At 46.3% G+C, this 22,285-nt stretch overlaps 1 protein-coding gene across 1 annotated transcript in view; it reads right to left on the reverse strand.

Annotated features, from left to right (window-relative positions):
* Positions 1-5,797: 5,797 nt before the first annotated feature.
* LOC120848886 overlaps positions 5,798-22,285 on the reverse strand; it is a 63,428-nt gene continuing 46,940 nt past the window's right edge. Inside the window, exons 11-13 of the mRNA XM_040220960.1 lie at positions 17,457-17,531; positions 17,268-17,333; positions 5,798-5,947 (exon numbers count right to left, since the gene is read on the reverse strand). Coding sequence (XP_040076894.1) covers positions 5,807-5,947; positions 17,268-17,333; positions 17,457-17,531 — 282 coding nt within the window. The 3' untranslated portion in view covers positions 5,798-5,806. The remainder of the gene's footprint in view (positions 5,948-17,267; positions 17,334-17,456; positions 17,532-22,285) is intronic.

Genomic DNA, 22,285 nt, shown 5'->3' on the forward strand with positions numbered 1-22,285 from the left:
CGGTTCCTCGTTCAGATTAACGCCGCATTGTCTCAGCAGAGCAGAGTTACCCGTGGCAACGTGATAACCGTATCCGTTGGAGCTGGCGTCGCCCGGCGGTGGAAAGATTAAGGCAGATTCAAATCAGAAAGAGATTATTTGAAAAGGATATTGATTCATAATGCTTCTTTTTTCTGTTTCTGCGTGTTGTGACAATGCGCAGATTTAAGGGACGGGGGGCGGCGAGCTTTTCCCCTAGGCTCGTCATAAACCAGCATTTTTGTTTTTTGTCGAAATGTTTCGTTTTTAGCGACATGGCAGGTATTAGGTGATCAACAAAGTTGTTTAACGCTTCGCCCGTGACGTGATCTCTATACAACCCTCCACCACCCCGCCCCTGTGAACTTTTACATGCACCTATTAGCCCGCTGTTGCGCCAATTAGACGACTTTTGTTACCCGACGGAGGCAGTATAGTTTGCCTAATCAGGTTCCTATTTTCGTACTCCTTACTCGGATACGTTCACTCTGAGAAATTCACAATCGCCGGCCACGTGTATACAAAATCTTGGCACGATACGTTAAGCAACCGATTTACGTGGTGCCATCAAAGGGCTAAAACGACTTCCTTCGACTCACCTCGCGTAACCAACTTCCAAGACATTGGCATCGAGTAGTGCGACAGGCTGGCTCCTTTGGCGCATTCTGTTGACACTTTGGTGATACCTCCGCTGCACGTTAGTAAGCTCAACGAACAATGCTTACGCTCTCTTTCACATTAAGTACGTCCACAGCCAACGCTGCGATCCGATGGACGCGATCAGGCAACCGCTAAAGTGCATCTTCACCCGGAGGTGAAGCCCAAAACTACCCATTCCCGTTTTAACCCGTCCCATTTCGACCCATTCCCGAATCGACCTTCCCGTTTGAACCCGTCACCTTTCAACCCATTCTCCAAGCGACCTTCCCGTTTGAACACGTCCCGTTTCGTCCCATTCCCGAAACGCCCGTCTCATTTGAACCCGTCCCGTTTCAACCGATACTCGAAAGACCCTTTGCGTTTGAACTCGTTCATTTTTAACCCATTTGTACAAGACTCTGTACATCACAACCTTTTCGTGAGAAGTCTAATGGTTCTAACGATGGTCTGCGCACCTTTCCTGCTTAAGAATATATGGTGCGAAATATTATTGCATGCTAATGTTTTCTAAAAATATGCACCTCTTTTAGGCACGCTTCGAAGTAATATATTATTTTTACTTCAACCACTTAAAGTGTTTTTACTTTTTTTAGCTCAGGATGATCCCCATAACGTGGAACCGCGAAACGGTCTATGTACACTCAGCGACACCGTTACTGCAAAGACGACCGTGTCGCATTTTTAGATTTTACTTCGAAACTGTATTAGCAGGCACCAAATTTTAGGGCTTAGGGTACAGGCCCAGATGAGCACTTTCAAAGCCAGTAATAGTTTGTATGGCAGCCTTTTAATTCTATGATATAAAGAGGAGCACCGCAGATCGCTTGTTCGCACTGCGTACAATAATGAAGTGTTGCATACACAAGCCCATTGGGTAAGCTAAAATTACCATCGCAATCGCGACGCTATTTTTAGGGCACCGAAAGTGCTTGCGTACGTTATTTTAAAGCCTCATATTAGTGATCTTGTTATTTTTGAGAGCGATAAATCAGGCAGGGTGACAGGCATATGATGGCGACTTTATTTTCTTTCACAATTTCAAACACTCAACATTCGCAGACACAGGAAAACATCATAGACCGGAAAATGCATTCACCATGTTGGGAAAGTCAAACAGAAGAGAAATCGTGTCATCAGAATGGCGACACTCCAGTTCTGATAGTTTGCGTTTCTTGCTGACCCACTTGTGCCCCCTGACCCACACGGCGCCACTACTTGCAAGCTGCTGCAAGGATACCCTTGTCAAAGCCTCATCCCGTATGATCAAATCGATGAAGCTGTAAATGTTCGGGTGAGCCCTCCCTGACACCGCGTTTATCTTACGGCACCATGTCTCCAAGGTTGTTTCGGGAGAGGTAGAAGTGAGGTGGAGCAAGGAGGCCAGACATTGGACACTTGAACCTAATCAAATGTTAACGAACAATACAAACGAACCGACCCAACTGATAACAAACGATAACCGAAGCGGGAAGGTTGTTTCGGAATAGGGCGAAATGGGGGGAAAGGGTGAAACGAGAAGGTCATTTTGAGCAGGGTCGAAACGTAAAGGTACAAACGGGAAGGTCGAAATGGGAATGGGTCGAAACGGGAACCACCCCTTCACGGCGCCCGTTGTCCCTGAGAGTTTGCTAACAGCGGCTCAAATAATCGCGCACGTAAAAAAGCTCATTATCAGACCACATTCACTCTGCGTGATTGGTCTAGCCGGTGATAGAGAGCTGACAAAGGGAACGAGCGTCGTGACGTTGCACTTCTGCCATTGCTTGATTGAATGGATGGATGAATGGGTGTTAATGGCTATACTCTTTCTAACGGGCGATAGCTTGCGCCACCTAGCCTAAGCCACAAAAAACACACTGTTAATGTTAATGGCTTCATCGGTGTCTTGACGTTGGCAGCAATCGGAGTTAGTGTGAATCTAAGTATGGGTTGGAAAGTTCCCTGAATTTAAACTGTGACGTTATCGCACCGCGGCCGAGTTCCGAAGCAGATCGAACGCGAGTAATGAGTCAGCGTCCAGCTGACACGGGTGTCGTAGGTAAGTTACTAAAAAATAGTGAAACAAAAATTATTCTCTTTACTTTCAAACAAAAGGAAAGCGTTAACGATTTGCGTTAACGATTTGCGTTACCTTCAAAGAAAAGAAAATGCAATATTTACAGGTAAGACGTAACTCAGGTTACTTTTGTGTCCCCGCGTATCTATGAATTGAAACCTTACTGTTTTCACGTTTCAGGTATGCGTGTAGGCTCTATATTGCAAAACGTAATATGTCCATTCAGATTATACTATAATTACCTGATCCTGTTTATGGTTCCCCCGAATTCTGGTAAGAAATAGCCAGAAATAAAAAGGCAAATTTAAATTACTCGGTGTTGATGTTATACTTTAATTTTGTTTGCAGAATATGTCATTAGGAACGTAAGAAATTTAATCGTTAGCCAAATCGATAACACAAGTACGTTATCTTTTACTGTTTGTAGAACCTAATGTGTACGTTAATACTTTACGGAAAAGGGCAAACATTACCATTACCACCATTATTGGTAACGCGTTATTGCGAACACTCCCTGGCACACGTGTTCAGCCAATTTTTTCACGCCCTCTTGGCGTAAGGCTCGGATCTAATTGCCGAGTTTCCGCGGTCATATCGAATCGAATCAAATCAAATCAGTTTATTTTCTGCCACAAAAATGCATTCGTGACAAGGGCGCTGGAAAAAAAGCTCCACGTTAGCAGCTTGACGAGTGACGAGTCCCAGCATTCCATGCACTCACATGTTACCATGGTGCATGGAGCGCGTCTCCAACTCGTGTGTTTAGTGTCCTAGGCTTCCCATACATCAAAAGTGGTCCCGAAGTGGCAACAAATGACGTCACAGAATCCGAAGTGTCATGCGGTTGCATGTCGCGATCCTGGCGTTTGGTCGTAGAAATGCTAACGAGAAGCTGCGAGTAACACAAGGGAACGCGAGTGTCGCCGTCTTCACGGCGTCCGAACTTCTGGCTGCCGAAGCATCCGTGGACTGATACACTGGAGAGCGACCTGCAGCAGAACAGGCATCTGCCACATACACCACAGCTGTTAGGACGCCACCAGGATGGCGACTGACGACAACATGACACTTCTATGACGTCGTCAAGCGGAAATCGAGGGACCTCTTTTTTCGGAGCGGTAAACGCAGCAGTCGGAGACGCGTTCTAGGCACCATAAAGTTACTAAGAAAAGAAGGGCGTGTACTGCTGGCTGTATACAGAATGTGCAGGCCACATAATTCCAGCCGCCATGCCAGGGAGACAAAAAATACTTCCGTTTCTCCTGTGTTTAACTTGTGTTTCTTCGGTGGGTGCGCGACGACTCTTGGTTGACTAGGAAGCGATTCTGTGACAATTACGCTCTAGAACTGTCACGAGTGAAGTTAGTTCGGTTCTCTCGAGACGAGGGACGCCGCCCACTTGCCGAGCGTGGGTCATCGCAGGACGACGACGACATTGGTAGAATGTGATAGCCTGCTTCGATGCGCTGCAGACAGATGGCGCCACGTGACAAGGGCGAAAATACGACGTCTCAGTCGACATATCTTCTTACAATGGGCCGTTACGATTACGACATGTACATAAAAAATCCACTGTGCACGATGATCTGGAAAAGAAACCTTGAATACCAAAGTAAGGAAGTCAAAACACTATAAAATTATGCATAGAGACCCAAGTGGCTTGAAAAGAGGTGTAATAAGAAACACTTTCGGAAGATTGTCTGCTGAAACAAAGATACGTCTCGGCGACGCCTGCGGGTTCCCGAGGGGAAACTCGGCGCGTATCTTCGGCGGCTTGGGGAGCCAGGTGCCCAAATTTGACGCCTTGCCGTTCTCGAAGCAGTGTAACGCGTTTAGGGATTTGTAAGATTAAAATCGCTCTCAGGTGCATGGACTAAGCTAACCGAATAGGTAGCCCTGAAGATGCGCCCACGATTCTTTAGGCAGCTTTGTTATTTGTTCGAGGAACAAGTTTTCTTTCTTTTCCCCCACGGGATCATGAAGGCATGTCGATCCCGTATAAGAGGTAAGGCCGTACGCACTCGAAGGGGAGGCTGTTAAAATACTGGCCGCTCACTGCGGACACTCAAAACAACTAGAAACAATAGTTAACTGGAAGCAGCATACTCCTCAAGGAAGTTCCGCCGTTATTTGTCTTTCTTTACCCGCGCACACCCTGTATACGGTTGGCTAAAAATATCCGTCCAACACACGTCGCTGGTACCATACGATGACTTCCAGTTAATTGTAAGTTCAAAGGACATACAAATTGCAAGAACTATATCACTTCGAAGCAATATCAGAGGCTGCGTGTGCACCCTCTGATATTGCTGGAAAACAAAAAGCTACAACACATGCTCAGCATCCGTTCTACAGCCAAGCAGACAAACATGACGGCTACAAGATGGCAAATATTGGAATGGTCTTTAGTTTTGTTGAAAATATCTAAAGCAGTTCGCGAGTTGTCGACCCGCTCAAAACTTACCTTACGTGTTTAGAAGTTACATTTTACTCTCACTTAAGACGAGTTAGTTATAAACCGACCTCCCGATTTCTTAAATGGTCCTTTTTATCATAAAGACTACACCAAGTGCCTTAAACTCCAACAACCGTTGGTATATGGAGTGGGAGTTGTTATACCTTTCCTGATTTCACTGCGGCTGATCCGAGTCGCGAAAGAGGCGGAAGGGGTAGTGCAAGCATTCTTCTGGATATCAAGCGAACCGCTGCTAGAGGAAGGCCTGCGCATGTGAAGAACCCTTCTTGAAAAAGGTCCATTGGGTGAGTTATAAACGGCATCACGAATGTTTACCGCACTAACGGGAAGCAAACTAATTTGCATATCTAATGTTGTCTTAACAAAAGGTACTCAGTCTTTCTGAACAAAACCATAAACCGCAAGCAACGTCGTGGAGCCTGATGGAAACTACGTATAGTAATTAACACTTGTACATATGTACTTTTCAAGACGCCTAGTTGATGCATTCTGGCCACTCGCATGCAGCCAAAAGAAGTATTGGCGTTGGAACGCTCGAAACACAGCATTTCAACACAAGACAGAATTGGAGACGGGAACAGGTCGGGAAGTGCCATTTATTCTTTGTCTGCATGACGCAGGCCGTTCAGCAGCCGTTCTAAAGGACCAAGGTACGTTTCGACTCGTTCGTTGAGCATCTCCACTCTCCTTCGGGTGACTGCTTCCTTTGAGATGCGACCGACTTTATCTTCTAGGTTCTGGTGAGAACGAAAAAAAGAGAACCCACGTAAGCGTATGTCATACTTTATCACCCAGCAATCATCACAGCTTCCAATATTTTATTCAAATAAATATATGGGGTTATATAAATTAAAAAAAAACAAAAAAAAACACGCGAAACACGACCCGAGAAAGAGTCTGTGGCAGCCGAGATTTTTTGGGTTTTTTTGTGAATATATAGGTCACTGATGTATGTCGCCATATACCCTTTTGAGCGTCGAGGATCTGTTTTCCGGATACCGACCGCAAATTTATTCTAGGAACCTTGTAGCGTGCCATGTGAAAAAAATTTTTGTATTAAAGACAAACTATTTTATAGGCAAAAAAGATGATTCATGTGTGCATTCCTCCAACCTAAAACATATTTTTTGTCTTGTACTTTTCATGAGAGGGTACTTTGCAGTGACACCTCGATATCCCAACCTGAGGTCACTCGTTCGAGTGACCCGACTCGTCCTTTGTTTATTCGAAACTGTAATTTCATCGTTTTCACTGTCGTTGAATACCGAGTTCGATAGCAATTCCTAGATCTAGTGTTCGCCACTGCACACGATGTTGAACGACATAGATTTGTCATTCTGTAACGAAGAAGCACACCGATATAGAACTCAGCTAAAGAAAAGAAACATATGCCACCAAAAAACTGACACCCGAAGATAAAACATTGTTTTCATCGGATGCTTCCACGTGCAAAAAAAAAAAAAAATACAACCACTCGGTGTGTGTGTGTGTGCGTGTGCGCGTGTGTGAGACAGAGAGAGAAAGTGAAAGAGAAAGGGGGGAGGGAAGGAGCGATCCTGAACTAAACACGAAAACGCACCCGAGTGTATTCAGGGGGCGTTAACCTAACCCGATCCGTCATATCTCTCATACCTTAATACTACCATTTTTGCCGGTGCATACATAGCTTTTATCATAAAATAAAACGAAACAAAGCTGAACGGACGACGGAAGGCATATAGTACACTCTAAGAAAAAAGATGGCCTCAAGGTACCAACGGCAGCATTTGGCCCTCTGAACTCCCCAGCTGGTCCCCGAAAGGACTCTCCGTTTCAAGCTCGGTGCCGTGCGGAAGAGCTGGGGACTAACTGCGCTTGACTGGGACTAACCGACAGGCACGCGCGAGCCAAAGCAGTCATTAATCCTCCTCAGACAGGGTGCATCTGTATGACTTAGTCCCTAAAGGTAAACTGAATGTTCACCAGAAGGACAGCTGATATTTCGCTTGTCTTGGGGATCGGCGCGACTGAGGCCAGCACGACTGAAAGTGTTGACCAAACTCGGACAAAACTTGAGAATTTTTTAATGTGCCACGATCATTCAGACATTACATGGTAGAGCTTCGCGCGTTGTTTGAATACGAGTTAAGGGGTGTGTTGACCCGACTTCACCCACCTATCTCGTCAGCGATGATGTGTTGATATTTGACAAGTCCCATGGACGCAATTTTCCCTCGCCAAATAATGAGCATTTATCGAAACGCAACACCTCCTGTCCTAACACGTTTTTTTCCTTTTTAAATGAAAACATTTAAGAGTTTGCTGAAGACGCGCTTTTAGCACTGGAGTCTCGCGGTCAGAGTAAATGGCCACCTCAAACGCTAAAGCAGATTTACTGAGAACAAATTGAGACTCGTTTCTGCGTCTCCCCGTGACCACCATTTCTGGGTAGTCCTATGATGAACTCAAAATCCGCAACGACACGCTTTATGCACGGCACGTTCCACTCAAAGAACACATTCAGGAGCAGTGTCCAGACGCCTTCATGCCATCGTCGTCCCTGTTTCAGATAACTTCCCAGATGAACAACGAAAAACGAACAGCGCCCGGAACGTCATCCAAGGCAACACTCTGCTGGTAACAAAGCGGACTTGGACTAAGAAACATAAAAGCACCCGAAATTTTTTTTAAAAAGTTGAGAAAAAAAGAAAAACGTGTTTGGTCGTAAGTCACTCGACCGGTGTGTTGAAAATAGCGACCTTCTCCAGTTGTTGTGACATTGCCGTGTCCGTGTGTTCTGTGTAATGGGGGGGGGGGGGGGGGGAGGCTTTCTGAAGCGCGCCCTTTTCCCCCCTCTCCCTCCACCAACCCCCTCCCCGCGTTCTCTCTTGTGCTCCTCGCTCACGCCGGGGTTCTGCAGGTCGGGCAGATAGGGTGCGTCAGAAAAATTGGAGATGAATCTTTGTTTGTTTAAAAATAACCAGTTTTTAGTAGGTTGAAACACAGCCTTCGCCAGAATCTGGTCGCCCTGTTTTTGCTCCCTGTGTTGCTTCTGATCATTGTGGGATCTGGTTGATATTGATATTATGTATTGCACTTGGGCGGTAGAAAGGCACAGGCGCGCTGGTATTGGGAGAAGGCTGACGCCTATGCAACTAGTTTGACCAAAACACCGACCCTAGCACTCTTGTAACATTAGTACATCTGTAAAAAAGATGGTGAGTAGAAAAAAGAAAGTAGGTAAATAAGCTAAGAGAAGAGCGTGGATAGTTTAAACACCGTTAAGCGCGATCCAAACCAACGCTTCTTTTTGCGCCTGTAGGTCGTGCGGCTGCGGATGTGACGCATTTTCGTGACGTCGCGCCGCTTCTTCGCTCCTTCCGGGCGCGCATAAAAAAGTTGGTTGATTTCAACTTCTTTCTCAACGCGCACAAAAACGCGCGGTGACGTAGTAGGACGCTCCTGTGTCCCGGCCAATCGGTGGAGGGCAAGCTAGTTCCGGCTCCGCGTTTCTCGCCGTCTGGCTGCCCTCTCCTCCCCCCCCTTTTATTCTCTTCCAACATGACAACGCGATCTCTCTCTCTCTCTTTCTCTCGCCGTCTGGCCGGCCAGTCTGTCGCAGTTGCACTTTGCTTGTGCGCTCGTGCCTGCGTGCGCGCGTGCGCGCTCGCCCGAAGTTTCGCCCGTCCAAACCAAAGCGCACGGTTCTGACTCAGAAACCGCGCCCGGAAACAGCAAAAACGCCACGAAATGCGTCATATCCGCAGCCGCACGACCTACAGGCGCAAAAAGAAGCGTTGGTTTGGATCGCGCTTTAGACGGGTCTCGGAAGGGCGTCTGAGTTACTGCTTTCGCCTCTTGAGGATCAGAGGTAATGTGGTCAGTGAGGTCTGGAGGCAGACCTCTCCAAAATGTTGCTGCCCTCAGCAGTTAGGTAGGACTCCCCATGCCGTAATGTACGGGACATCACAGGCTGGAGTCCACCTCTTCTGTTCATTCTGGGGGAATCAGAGTGTTCCTGTTGGTTTGGTGTCATGATCCTGCGGAGCAGTCGGGCACATGCCACTTGCTGTCACTGGTGCAGGTTCCTCCAGGCAGCAGTCTTTAGGAGGTCACTACAGGGTACTTGACTGTAGGGAAGTGAGAAAGACGGCGGGGCAACATTGCGGCGATAGTAAGTGTAGGCGGCATGCCGTTGCACGCCTTGTAGTGTGGTTTGCAGATATTTTTGCAGGGGGTACCACACTGCAGAGCAATACTACGGGTGCTTTAGCACTTGCGCGGTGTAAGGTGGTGGAAGGTGTTGGGTGTCATCCCTCGTGTGACTCGAGTGACGAAGTCCAGCATGCGTCTTGCTTTCGATGTGGACCTGGGGGGCAACGTTGAGACGGCTGTCAAGGACGAAACCAAGGAGGGTTGTGGAGGGCACGTAGTTTAGTGGTGAGCCACCCAGAGTTAAGCTCAAGGCTTGGCTTGGAGTTATGGAAGAGACCGTTATTGTAATTGCAACACTTTTAGAGCAGTTTGAACGGTAGTTTGTTTCCGGCCGACCAGTGAAAGCACTGGTCGAGGTCGTTGTGAAGGGCTTGGTAGGACCAGTCGGAGCAGATTGGCAGTAGAAGGGACAGGACATCAGCATAAATGCTTGGTGTGGAATTTAAAGGGCCTCCGACACGCCAAATAAAGTTTTTTTTTTGTTTTTCATGCTAGCCGTTAAAATGGTGTATCAGGGCATCACCAAAAAATTGTTTCACTTTGGTGTTGCGTAGTTTTTTGTTAAAAATAGAAATACACAGCCAATTCAAAGTGCCAGCCAGTGCCCTGTGAAGTAACAGTGTACCGCAAGATGTCGGGGTGGTCAGAAGGGAGGCATCACCGGAAGTCACGTGAGTTGTATCACTCCTCGTGCTTACCGCGACCGCGTGTTACATTTTTTAAAAATATTTTTGCTATTCTCCGCATCTCCGCGAGCATTCCAAGCAGACAAGGCTTTTTTATTTGCTTTTCATCGCCTAATGTTGCTGTAAATGTAGAAGAAGAGGAGTTAGTGAACCTAGTAAACAAGTTGTACTAATGTCCTAAACAAAACACGTACTTTATGCTCGACGTTTACTTGTACTTGGTACAGTCGCCAGTTTGTATTCTCTAGACGGCACGCATCTTCAGCTTGGAGAGTATCCGATGATTCGACGACCCCGGTGTTTGAACCTTCGGCAACGCGATCGGGCGTGTCCTATTCGAGCAATCCTAATTTCTGCGAGCGTTCTAAAATATTTTCTTCAAGAATCAATAGCTTGTATTCTGCTCTGTATGGCCCTGTACCATCAGACTGATGGCATGTGCTCGTACACTGGCTTGTACTCGCAACGCTTTTATTATTGACCTCCATCAAATCAATCCACTGACTCTTCGTCCTCAACTTTAACAGCACGCAAACTAACCAACGGTGCAGCGATAAAAAACTAGTGGAACTAAAACTTCGTTTTCTACGATGCTCGTAAAATAACAAATAACACGAATAACAACAAAAAAGAAAGAAGAAAAAAAAGAAAAAAGTTTTAGGCGCGGTCGCGGAGAGCACGAGGAGTGAAACTCATGTGACTTCCGGCGAACCTACTTTTAGTGACGTAGGTCGATGCCTCCCTTCTGACCGCCCCTACACCTTGCAGTACATTGTGACGTCACAGGGCACTGGCGGGCACTTTGAATTTTTTTTGGGCGTGTCAGAGGCCCTTAAGACTTTTGCAATGTCTTAAATGTAGATCAGGAATAATGTTGGGCCCAGCACGCTACTTTGGCGCACACTAAAAAGCATGCACCGTGGAGGATGCGGAATTTGCACCTCCAAACACAACCTGCTGGGTCCTTCCTTCAATGGATCTCTGTAGCCAATGGAAAAAGCTACCCCTGATACCATACTTGTGCAGCTGGTTTATAAGTCGCTGGTGGTCGATCTTGTGGAACGCCTTGGACAGGTTCAGTTGGACGAGCTCACAGTGAGTACGGCTGTCTAGGTGGGCACTCACCGTGTGCAGTACTGTGCAGAGTGCTGTCTTGCAGCTTCGGCCAGGGCGAAATCTGTGCTGGGCGCTGGACAGTATGTAGATTGTTTGACTCCAGGTGATACTGGACCTTGTTTACGATGCGTTCAAGGGTCCTGCAGACCACAGATGTGGAGGCAATTGGGCGGTATGAGTCAAAAAGGCCGGTGTCTGAGCCGCAACCCTTGTAAACGGGAGTGACATGTGTAGTTTCCCACATTGTGGGTACAGCGCCGGAGTCGAATGCCCTCAGGAATATCTCTGCCAGCACAGGGTTGGGAGTGGGGACTGACGACTTCAGGAGGAAGAGGTGTAGACCATCTGGTCCCGACCACTGAAAGGGGCTTAGGCATGCCATGGCATCTGTCAGGTCGTCCTCTGTAACAGATAATATGGACAAACAGTCTAGCGGGATGTCATTTGGATCCAGTTCACCTGCAGCAGGGTTGTGCAGTTGTGCAGGTTTTGGTGACAGAGAGGACCACATTCAGGCAAAGTGTTCATTGAAAAGTGCAGAAGTGGCTGCAGGGTCGCTTACCGTCTTGTTGTTGTGGGAGAAGCCGGGGCGTGCGGATGAGGATTTACGCTGCGAGTTAACATATGCCCAAAAGAGCTTGGACTCCATCGCACGAGCTGCAACGTCGGCGACATATGTGGGGTGCGACAAGATTGTTCTCTTTTTTATCTCCCTCTGGATGTTCTTGATTTCAATCCTGGCGCTTCGTCCAAAATGTTTAGTCTTCCGCAGGAGCTTGTGCTTTCGGCGGGAGTAAGACATGACCTCGGGTGCGATCCACGGGGGCGCCGCTTGGCGCGTGTTGAAAACTGGGGCACACATTCTGCTTCCATAGCTCCTATGAAGCTTCTGTACAGTTCATACATGTCTTCTCTGTGTCTTCGCTAAGCGCCATGCAATATGGGGCAAAGTAGAGAAGGCCCTTCAGGTGCGCAGTGTCGGTGCGGATGTAGCTATGGCCGGGATAGCCGCGCGTGGTGCCCAGCGGTTGGGAGGGACGAGCATATTCGTACGTAAATAGGCTTCTGGTCATACCCGTTGAGACTGTAACGGACTGTGCAGTCATCCACCACTGAGGGGCTGGACACCAAGACGAGGTCGAGGTTTGAGGGGCTTCCCTTGGGACGGAGGTATACGTAGGAGAATCACAGAGCGGGACAAGGCCCGTAGTCTCGATGACGTCCAGCAGGAGATCTGCCTTGGACTCAAGTGGACGGGGGGTGAGCGGGTCGCTTCAGTCAACGTGAGAATTTAAGTCCCCAAGTAGATAAATATTGTCGTAAGAAGCTCTTTGGGCATGCATCGATGCACTACAAGGAGCTACGTAGGTACTCGTACGATTCCGCCCGGTGTTCGGGAGGGCAGCAGACAAAGGATAGGAGGAATTGGTTCTTACCATTCTTGAGCTCAACAAACATGGCTTCCAGAATGTCGTGCTCAAAGTCCCTACGCCAATGGCATGCAAATCGGGATGGTATGACCAGTGCGGTGTTGCAGCACTGCACTTGATCAGTTCTGAAGTTACAAGTCAAGGGAACTCGATTAAGGTATGTCGAAGCACTTGTGTTTATGGTGCATTCATTATCTGCGTCTTCACAAAGTGTTTTTAGTTTGAGTGCGTTCTCGAGCTTGCAAAGCACGCGCCATGCTCTATTCTTCTTGGCACCATGGTTGCCGATTTTGTTAAGGAGCACAGAGACCTGATATTCAATCGTATCGGTTGAAACACCGATTCTACGGATGGCTCATATTTTGTGTTTTGCAGACCCTGACAGTGTCTACTTGACCATAATAGACATTTATTCCATCGTACACTACACTTTCGCGTTACTAGCGAGAGCTCGTGCCGTCTCTTTGAAGCATAGATTGAGCACGCGCACGCTGGGTCTCAATCTTTGCGAATGTCTACTAAAGATATATTGCGCTGGTCTGCTGTCAACAGATCCCATATCTGTGAACCGTTGCAGCACTTGGGCAGACTATTTGTTATATTATTATGCGTGTGGTATGTCTCGTACGTTTGCCGAGCGATCGGGTATTTTACGCTGCCACTGGTACTCATGATCTAAATTCCTCGCGAACAGGCAAGATGCTGTCGGTGCCCAACAAACGGTGCATGAACCACAGCCGGTTCGGACGTAAAACGTCCCAGTGTCCAGGTCATCAACGCAAGTGCACTTTTCGGAATTCTGCTTTAGCGTGGATTTCACCGCACAGGAACTTCTACTTCACTCATCTTTGAGTGTGTTCTTAATTCACGAGGCAATAAATCTACGTTTAACTTGAGCTGCACAATTTTTTTTCTGATATTTCAGTACACTAGGCATCTACTAGACTTGCGCGACGCTTGATTCTTCAGCTCTGCTCAAGCTGTCGAGTGCAAATTTGGGTCGAAGGGGACTAACAGCAAGGGTGCAAACTTTTGTGGCTGGGGACCTAATGTTAATGATTAACCTTTAGTCCCAGGGATCTAAATACAGGGGTGCAACATTTAGTCCCAGGGATCTAAATACAGGGGTGCAACATTTAGTCCCAGGGGTCGAAATAGAAGGGAGCAACATTTAGTCCCAGAGGGCTAATTGCAACGGTGCAAAGCTTAGTCCTGAGGTCCCAATTTAAAAGAAAAAAAAAATAACGGTAGGGGAGCAAAGGTTGCTCCCGTCCTGGTTAGTCACCCGGGGGACTAATGGAACTCTAGGAGCATTTAGTCTCCTGAAGGAATAAATCGCGCTTTTTGTTTCTCGGAATGTATGTCGCCAATGAAGGGGCATAATTGTCTAGAGGGAATAGGAAAATAAAGAGACAATAATTAACGATCCTTTAAGGTGATTTAGCATGTGTGTAGAAAATTCGTCGAGGTTCAGGGGGCGATATGCCGTATCCTCCTCGCCAATCCAACCAGGACCAAGCGCGCTCCCCGGAACCGTCCCGAATTCGTACAGCCAAGGAACCACCGAGGCCCCACCGCACATGGCCTGACCAGAGAAACGGAAGCGCACCACCCATACCTCCACCTATGTCCTCAATTCTTCGTTTCAGCTGAAGCCCTATGCACGACTTATGCAAGGTGTATGCATGACGTCGTTTGTGGATCTCTGGCCCGCCCTAAGCGGATAACACGCCAAAGCTCCTCGAGAGTCGCCGCATCGTCAGACACGCCCGTCTTGCCGGCTCCGCCTGATACAGTCGTGCTCGTTGTGAAACACTGCTAGACACTTTGGCGGCGATGCTGATGCAAGCTAAAGACGATTGCAAGCAGGGCACCTGGACACCGCCATCTCTCTACTTGAACGAGAAAGCATTCGCCATCGCGAGCCGGGTAAAGGCGCCTTCAAGCGCATGCCGCACGTGCTTGCACGGGGTGGGCACCAGCCGGACCGCCATGGTTGCAATAGACCCTTTCCGGAATTCAGTCTGGCCACTTTGAGCACTATCATCATCTGAAAAATGGCATATGTGCTGTACTAATGGCGGCCTTCTGTTTACTCATGAAGAAAGAAGTTGAAGATGCTGCTAAGCAGATGGTTCGAGGCCTATGCATTTTACAGGTTAGCGCGACGTGAAGCAGGAATTTGATCCGAGAGCTGCGTAAGCGTTCATTTCTAACTCGGGCCCAGTCGAGTTTTTAGTAGCGCACACTCGGCTTCAAAGCCCCCTGATGTATAGAAACTTTATCACGGCGTCCATCTGGGTTGGCGCTTCGTTCTGACCTTCTGAGTGGTGGCAAATTTTTCGTCATCGAAACTAAAAAAAATTGAAAAAAAAAATACAAAAAAACAACAACTGAACAGTGAAGCGAACATTCTCGTTTACCGTTTACTTGCGAAACTGGCAGTGCCCCTAAAATACCTCAGATCTCAGGTTCAGTGCCGCCATTAGTACGGTAAAAGTTAAACTGCCATTTGAGTCACCAGATGGCACTGAATTTCGGAAAGGGTCTATCATACCAATACCACTTAGAAGACAATGCCTGCGCATGACGTTTCGTTAGTATATCCGCGACCCGACCCAAGCGGTACACAGGCTAAAGCTTGACGAGAGTATGGGCCGCGTCGCATTCACTGGCGGCCACAGCTGTGCGCGGGACTGCTGAGCGCGAGCTGATAGCGAGCTTTCAGTTGATTTGCAACCCGCATAAGAACACTTCCGCAGGCAGGAGCGCGAGCTAGCAAGCACTCCTGGTTTTGAGATGTGCATTTCTAGCGCGCGCGCTTGTTCTGCGGAAGGACGCTTCAAAGCAGCGACCTCGAGGCGTTGGCTGCATTCTCTGCTTAAGAGTGAACGGAATATAAACAGCGCCCTCAAAAATGGCTTCCAGTGGCAGCGTCCAGCGAAGGGCTTTGCAGCCCTTCGCGCATCAGTAAGGCATTTTACTCGTGCATTTAACACTCCACATAAACGACTTCATCGTATGGTATAGCAACAGACACTCGGCGTTAGCATCTGTGTCATTATCTGCTACACAAACCACTGACACAGGCGATGGAGCAGCGATGTCGCAGACGATGTAGCAGACGATAGTGCTAATCCGTTCTACCTAGGGAGCGCTGAGGGGATGTGATGACGTTTAGGGGAGGAAAAGCGCAGGCCTTCTGTTTTAGCTAGAAGCGCGAACTGGCCGGCTCTACTATCGTTGAGACGTGCTTTTTTAGTGCGAGAGCTCGTTCTGCAGAACAACGTTTCAAAGCCCCAATCTCGCGGGCTAGCTATACCCCGCTCACCTTTAAGCTGAGAATGGAAGCTCCGCCTGCAGCGCGAGCTTTCTACCTTTGCTAACAGAAATGTGAACGCGCCAGCACGCACAAGAAAAGTACAGCGGAAGCCAGCGAGCTCGCGTTGAGGGCGGAGCTTGAAATCTCCGCTTTAAGGCCTGTTTGCACATTGAAAAGAGCGCTACAAGCATATCGCTGGCCTAGCGCTAAGCCGGTGTTGACAAGAGCCAAATTTGGGGGTTTTACGTGCCAAACCTACGACGAGCATCTGGCACGCTCCAGCGGAGGAGTGAGGATTAATTTGGACCACCTGGGGATCTTTTGACGTGCAACCGAAAGCACGGTTACACGGCGCCTTCTCCGCGATAAGCCTCCGTCATGTTGCGGGCACCTCGGTCGGGATTCGAACCCGCCACCTGGGGATCCGTAGGCCGGCGCTCTCGCCTCGGAGCCACCGAGGCGTCTTGGTGTTGACGGGAGTGTTAACCATCTTTGTATCGCACCGTCAAAGCTGTTGCTCACGGCAGACGATAAGCTGCTGACGACACGTGAGCAGCGCTACATCAGCGCTTCGCTTAGAGTGCCTTCATACACACGCGCGCTAGACATGTAGGCACCCTAGCTTCGCTGCATGAAAGAACCGGCCTTAAGGGGGAATGGAGGATGGCGCTGAAGGGTGAACGGCCCCATATTGAGGCATTTTTGGGCAATCGTGTAAAGAAGTGCCTCTCACTTGAGCTGACGGAACAAAGAGTGTTTTGAGATGTTTTGCTTTGAAGATTGCATCCCTCCTACTGACGTATTTTATTTTTGCTTTTGGCGTGAAGTGTTTGACCAACATCCTTTGTAAGTGTGGTTTAAAGATTTTTATCAGTGTATTACAACGATTTCCGCGAACCAGTTCGGCCATCGGCACTCAAATTTGAATCGTGTCTTCATTTATGCCATGTCAACATTTCGCGAAGACTCCTGTCTACATTGCTTCACCACAGCGGCCATCATGCGGAAACCCCAAAGGGGTTGCACTAACGAGAAAATATATGATGCGTGGGTGGCCGGGGAAAGGGTGGATAACAGACCCGGCATTGTTTCCTAGGTGGTATCGCCCGCACCCGTCATAATTCTATGGTGGATGAGTGATTTTCATAACAAAGACCTGAATGTAAACCTAACTTATACCAACGACTTTTGGCACAACGGGACGTACAAAACAAACATTCCTACAGGGTCACATCATATCTGTTATCTAGAGTTTTTTCAGGCAACCTCTATGCAGTGTTTGAAGTTCCCAGGAAAATTTTGAACGTACCTGCAGCGCAGTCCTGTGCACCTTAACGTCGTCTTCAAGGTCAATGCGATATTGATCCGCCTCAAGCTGAAATTAGTTTAGTAAGCACCTTAACACCACATCCATTGTAAGTTATTTTTCCGAATTAAAGTAGGTTACAAGAGGAAGAAATATTGCAATACTATTCTAGTTAAATGTATTTGGCGGTACCTGACAGTTCTCCAGTTCTTGTATTCGTTTTACCAGCTTTGCTATTTCAATGCTCGCTTCCTCACGTTGAGACGTCTGAAAAAAAATAAAAATAAACACTCATAATTATGTTCACTCACTGATGTATTTCGTTTACCCATTCGCAAATAAATATAATCATGATAAGCTGACCTTACTTCGACGACAATGCGATTTCCGAATAACACCATTAGAAAAAACTATGCGGAATTTCACATTCCTTTATTAACAACACGATTTTACATCGCAATTTTTATCTTAACACCGCGAAGGCACGGAACACGGAAGATAGCATTCTTCGGAAATTTGGCTTAGACTTGCAAAACTCAACTGAAGAAGGTGGCATATAATCATCATAGACAGCATGAAGATGACAAAAGAGAAGGGGGCCTTGAGACAATTCTACTGTCTACGACAATACAGGGTGGGGTAGTGTTAGGACCGAGACGGCTAGGCAATGGGAGCTCGTGAGGCTGCGTGTGTAGACAATAATCACGGCGCGGCAGTCGTCACGATGGTCAAAATTAACTTAAGCCCGCCAAGTTGGATGAAAATTGCTTCCGGCGTTCGTAAACGTTGGCAACGTTCCTATCACGGCGCACCTACCCAAGATGCACCGGTGTCGAAGCTGTCGCGATCTACACCACGTTCCTTATTCGAGCCGTTCGAACCTCTCAGGGGCCGACACTAACCCGTATTCACACTTGTGACATACCCACTACAATTAATCAAATTACTTATAACTGAATATATTTTTGGCTCCTTGTATGTCAAGACTGCTGCCGCTGCGCGTGCAATGTCGACCCTCGTCAACGCTTGGTCATGAGAATCTGCCGGTTCGTTTGACAAGCCGACCGGGCACCGTGAGTGCCGACGAGCGCAATTTACCGACAATGCTTTCTGAATTACGGGGTTTCGACGGAAAAAATTCAGAGGGCACGACGGACGACGGTTTCATTCTGGTCAAAGCCCGGCGACGAGCAAAGCCGTCGTCTCGTCTGCGAAATCGAAAGAGGTGAATGCTGTTTCTCTCCCCGTATACGACGGATTGCTCTATTTTTGTTCAGGCTTGACCCAAACACATCTGTTATTGACATTGTATCCCTGATTGAGCCTTTCCCAGAGTGCGGAACGGTTGTCTGTTCTCAACTAGGTCTCTATCGTACTCGTCGTTCCACTTTACTTGCGACGAGACAGCGTTTGCAGCTCTAAACAAGCCTGAAGTTTGACCCGAGGGCAGTATCTTCCACCATTTTTTCGGACGCCTTGACAATCCGCGTGTTCAAAATGAAAAAATGGTAACACGCGAGAATCACTGGAACGCTTAGTGTCTGCTGCCAAAACCTGAGAGGCGTGCGACCGAAGGCCGACGAGTTCATGCACAACATTGTGACAACCAAAGTTTGATGTTTTTTGCCTGACGGAAACTTGGCTCCGTAATAGGATACCGGACTCCAACTATTCTACATGTAATTACAAAGTGTATTACCGGGGTCGGGATTGCCAGTCTATAGGTAAAATGTTTGGTTGTGGCATTTTAATTGCTACCTAGTCATTTTTTTTTCGTTACATCGTCTTCTTTACTTGGAATCATAATCTCAGATTTTCTGGGTAGAGATTAAGGCAGGTGATGACTTAAATACCTAGCTGGAAACTGCTATTTTCTACCAGTGTCCGATGAAATAAATTATATAGAAAATTTTAGGACAGTTACTAAACAAATAAATGCTTTGAAATACGGAGTAAAGATACATGGAGATTTTAAACATCCAGGAGCGGACTGGCCGCTAAGGTTTGCCGATTGCAACAACCCTATAACATCAAATAAGGCTCTATGGTTACCGTCATTCATGAACGACTGTGACCTTGATCAGCTTAACCCAATTAAAAATTGCCCTGGAAATGTTCTCGACCTTGTTTATCTAACATATCCGTCGATTCTGTGATCACTGTTATAAATCTCTTGGTGTGAATATTTATTTTATTTATTGTACACACCCTCAAGCGCCGAAGCATTGTACAGGGGAGGGGAAAAGCAAGCAAAAATAAAACGAACTGACAAAACAAAACAAAAAAAAACAATCGGCAAGAAATTCAAATATCAAAAACACACTGCCATTGGCAAAAACAGTAAGCAATATCTGTTACGGACAAAATAAACAAAATAAAATGACTCATGTTGGCTCACCAAACAGAAATGTAGACAAAGAGTGGCGAAAAAGAAAATAATCAGGTATAGTTGCGATATCTGCTGGAAGGTGGTTCCAGTCGTTTGATCTATGCGGGACAAATGAATAAAAAAAAGTGTTTGTTTGGCAACGTCTTAATCCAACTTTATTCGGATGGTCCAGACGGGAAGAGTAATAGTTGGGCAATGTTAAGAAATGGTCTCGCACCGACTGATGATGATACACTTTATGAAACAGGCAAAGTCGAAAAAACTTTCTGCGCAATGACAAAGAGGGTAACAACAAACTGGACTTCATTGATGATACGCTAGCTGTTCGATTATAATTAGACAGAATGAAACGAACGGCATTATTTTGGACTAGTTCAAGAGCTTTATGCAGAAAGGCGTGGTTAGGATCCCAAATAGAGGCTGTGTATTCCAATATTGACCGTACAAGAGTGTTATAAAGAAGAAGTTTTAAGTTAAATGGGGCCGTTCTGTAGTTTCGTCGTAGGTATGCTAACATGCGGTTAGCGTTGGCGATTATTATATCAATATGAGGTTTCCAGGTTAATGTCGACGATATAGTAACACCCAGATAACGGTATGAGTTTACAGATTCAAGTTGAATGTCGGTAGTGTATATTCTGAAGGGCGTGCGCCTTGCCGGGAAACGCGCTTTAGTTTGCATTTGTTAGGGTTTAGTTCCCTACGCCATGTTTTGCACCAAAGAGTAATATTATTTAAATCAGATTGCAAAATGCGTACATCATCATCATCATGAACTTCCCGATAAATTACACAGTCATCTGCGTATAAATGCATGGAGGAAGAAACAAAACTTGATAAATCATTAATGAATATTAGGAAAGGAAGCGGGCCTAAAACTGAACCTTGGGGCACGACGGATACAGCATCAGTCAGGTATGAATTAATGCCATTTAGAGTTACATATTGTGAGCGGTTGGTAAGAAAGCATTCCAGCCAGGTTAACAAGTTAGGATCTAGGTTTAATGAAGAAAGTTTAAGCATTAGTAACTTATGGTTAACCTTGTCGAATGCTTTAGAAAAATCGAGAAAAAAATACAGTCAGCCTAAGGGTTTGTCCAGTATAGTATGCAAACAATGGGTGAAATGAAGCAGCTGCGTTTCACAAGAAAATGAGCGACGGAAACCATGTTGAGCAGGGGCGAAACATGAATTGGATTCTAGGTAATTAAAAATATGAGAGTACAGAATGTGATCCATTATTTTACAGGGAATACTTGTTAGTGAAATGGGTCGATAATTTAATGGAGAATGCTTGTTACCAGACTTATGCACTGGAACCACCTTCGCCGTTTTCCATTCTATTGGGAGCGTTCGACACTCAAGAGATTGCTGGAAAATTTTGGCGAAAAAAAAAAGGATGAGTACATTTTAGTCTGTCTTAGAAATTATGAGTTAATATTATCGCTTCCCCATGACGATGATACTTTCAAAGAATCAATTAACTTTACAATTCCAGTAGGCTCCATGGAAATTGGAAACATAGGGCTAAACTCACAACGTGGAACGTCATAAGGTACATTTCCATCAACTACAGAAAAACTATTTGAAAAAACATTATTAAACACTGATGGATATTCTGCTGGAGGGAGTAACGCCCCAGACTCATCGCTAAGAGAAATTAAGCCGTCGTCATTCATATTAACAGTCTTCCAGAACTTTTTGGGGTCATATAACAATAGACTCGGTAAAATGTTCTTAAAAAATTTTTCTTTGACGTCAGATACAGCTTGGGAATATTCGACCTCAGCCGCAAAGTATGCTTCCCACCGATCAATCGTGTTACGTAATTTAGCTGAACGAAATAGTCGCTGTTTTTTATTGGAAAGACGTTTTAGGGTGTTAGTATACCAAGGTGCTTTAGCATCAGATTGAATACGCCTGACGGGTATATGCGCATCAATCAGTTCGTTTACTTTTAAACAAAATGAACTCCAATTTTCCTGCACGCTTCGCTGATTAAATTCTGGCAGATATATGTCCAGATAGCTGCACAGTTTTTGGTTAATAAGATCAAAATTGGCGTTATTGTAGTCAGAAATAAGCTTTACTTTTTTACTATTGATTGGGGGAGCAACTTTGAGATCAAAATTCAACAAGTGATCACTTAAGCCTGGAAGATACGTAAGGTAAGATAGAAGGTCAGGGTGTTTCGACAGAATTAAATCAAGTGTGTTCGCTGTATCATTGGCATACCTTGTTGGTTTCTTTACCAGCTGTGTCAAATTAAAACACGCACACAGATAAAAAAAAAGTTGGCTCTGAGTTTAAACACGTTGAAAAGAAGGTGGATCAGACCACATAATATCAGGAAAATTAAAATCTCCTAATAAAAAAATAGGAGAACTGGGATACTGACAAAGAATAGAATTCATAACGTCATGTAAATCATCAATAAATGTTACTGCACTGTTTGGGGGGCGGTAGCAGACACCCAATAAAAGTCTTGTGTTATTTAAAGTGATACAAGCCCAAACGATTTCTAGATCGGAAGCAACATCTACGCAAAATGAAGGTATGCTCTGTGATACGGCTATGAGTGTGCCACCCCCATGTCTACCGTCTCTGTCAAAACGATATACATTATATATTT

The sequence above is a fragment of the Ixodes scapularis genome, unplaced genomic scaffold (genome assembly GCF_016920785.2).
Source record: "Ixodes scapularis isolate PalLabHiFi unplaced genomic scaffold, ASM1692078v2 PGA_scaffold4__175_contigs__length_147842914, whole genome shotgun sequence".
NCBI lineage: Eukaryota > Metazoa > Arthropoda > Arachnida > Ixodida > Ixodidae > Ixodes > Ixodes scapularis.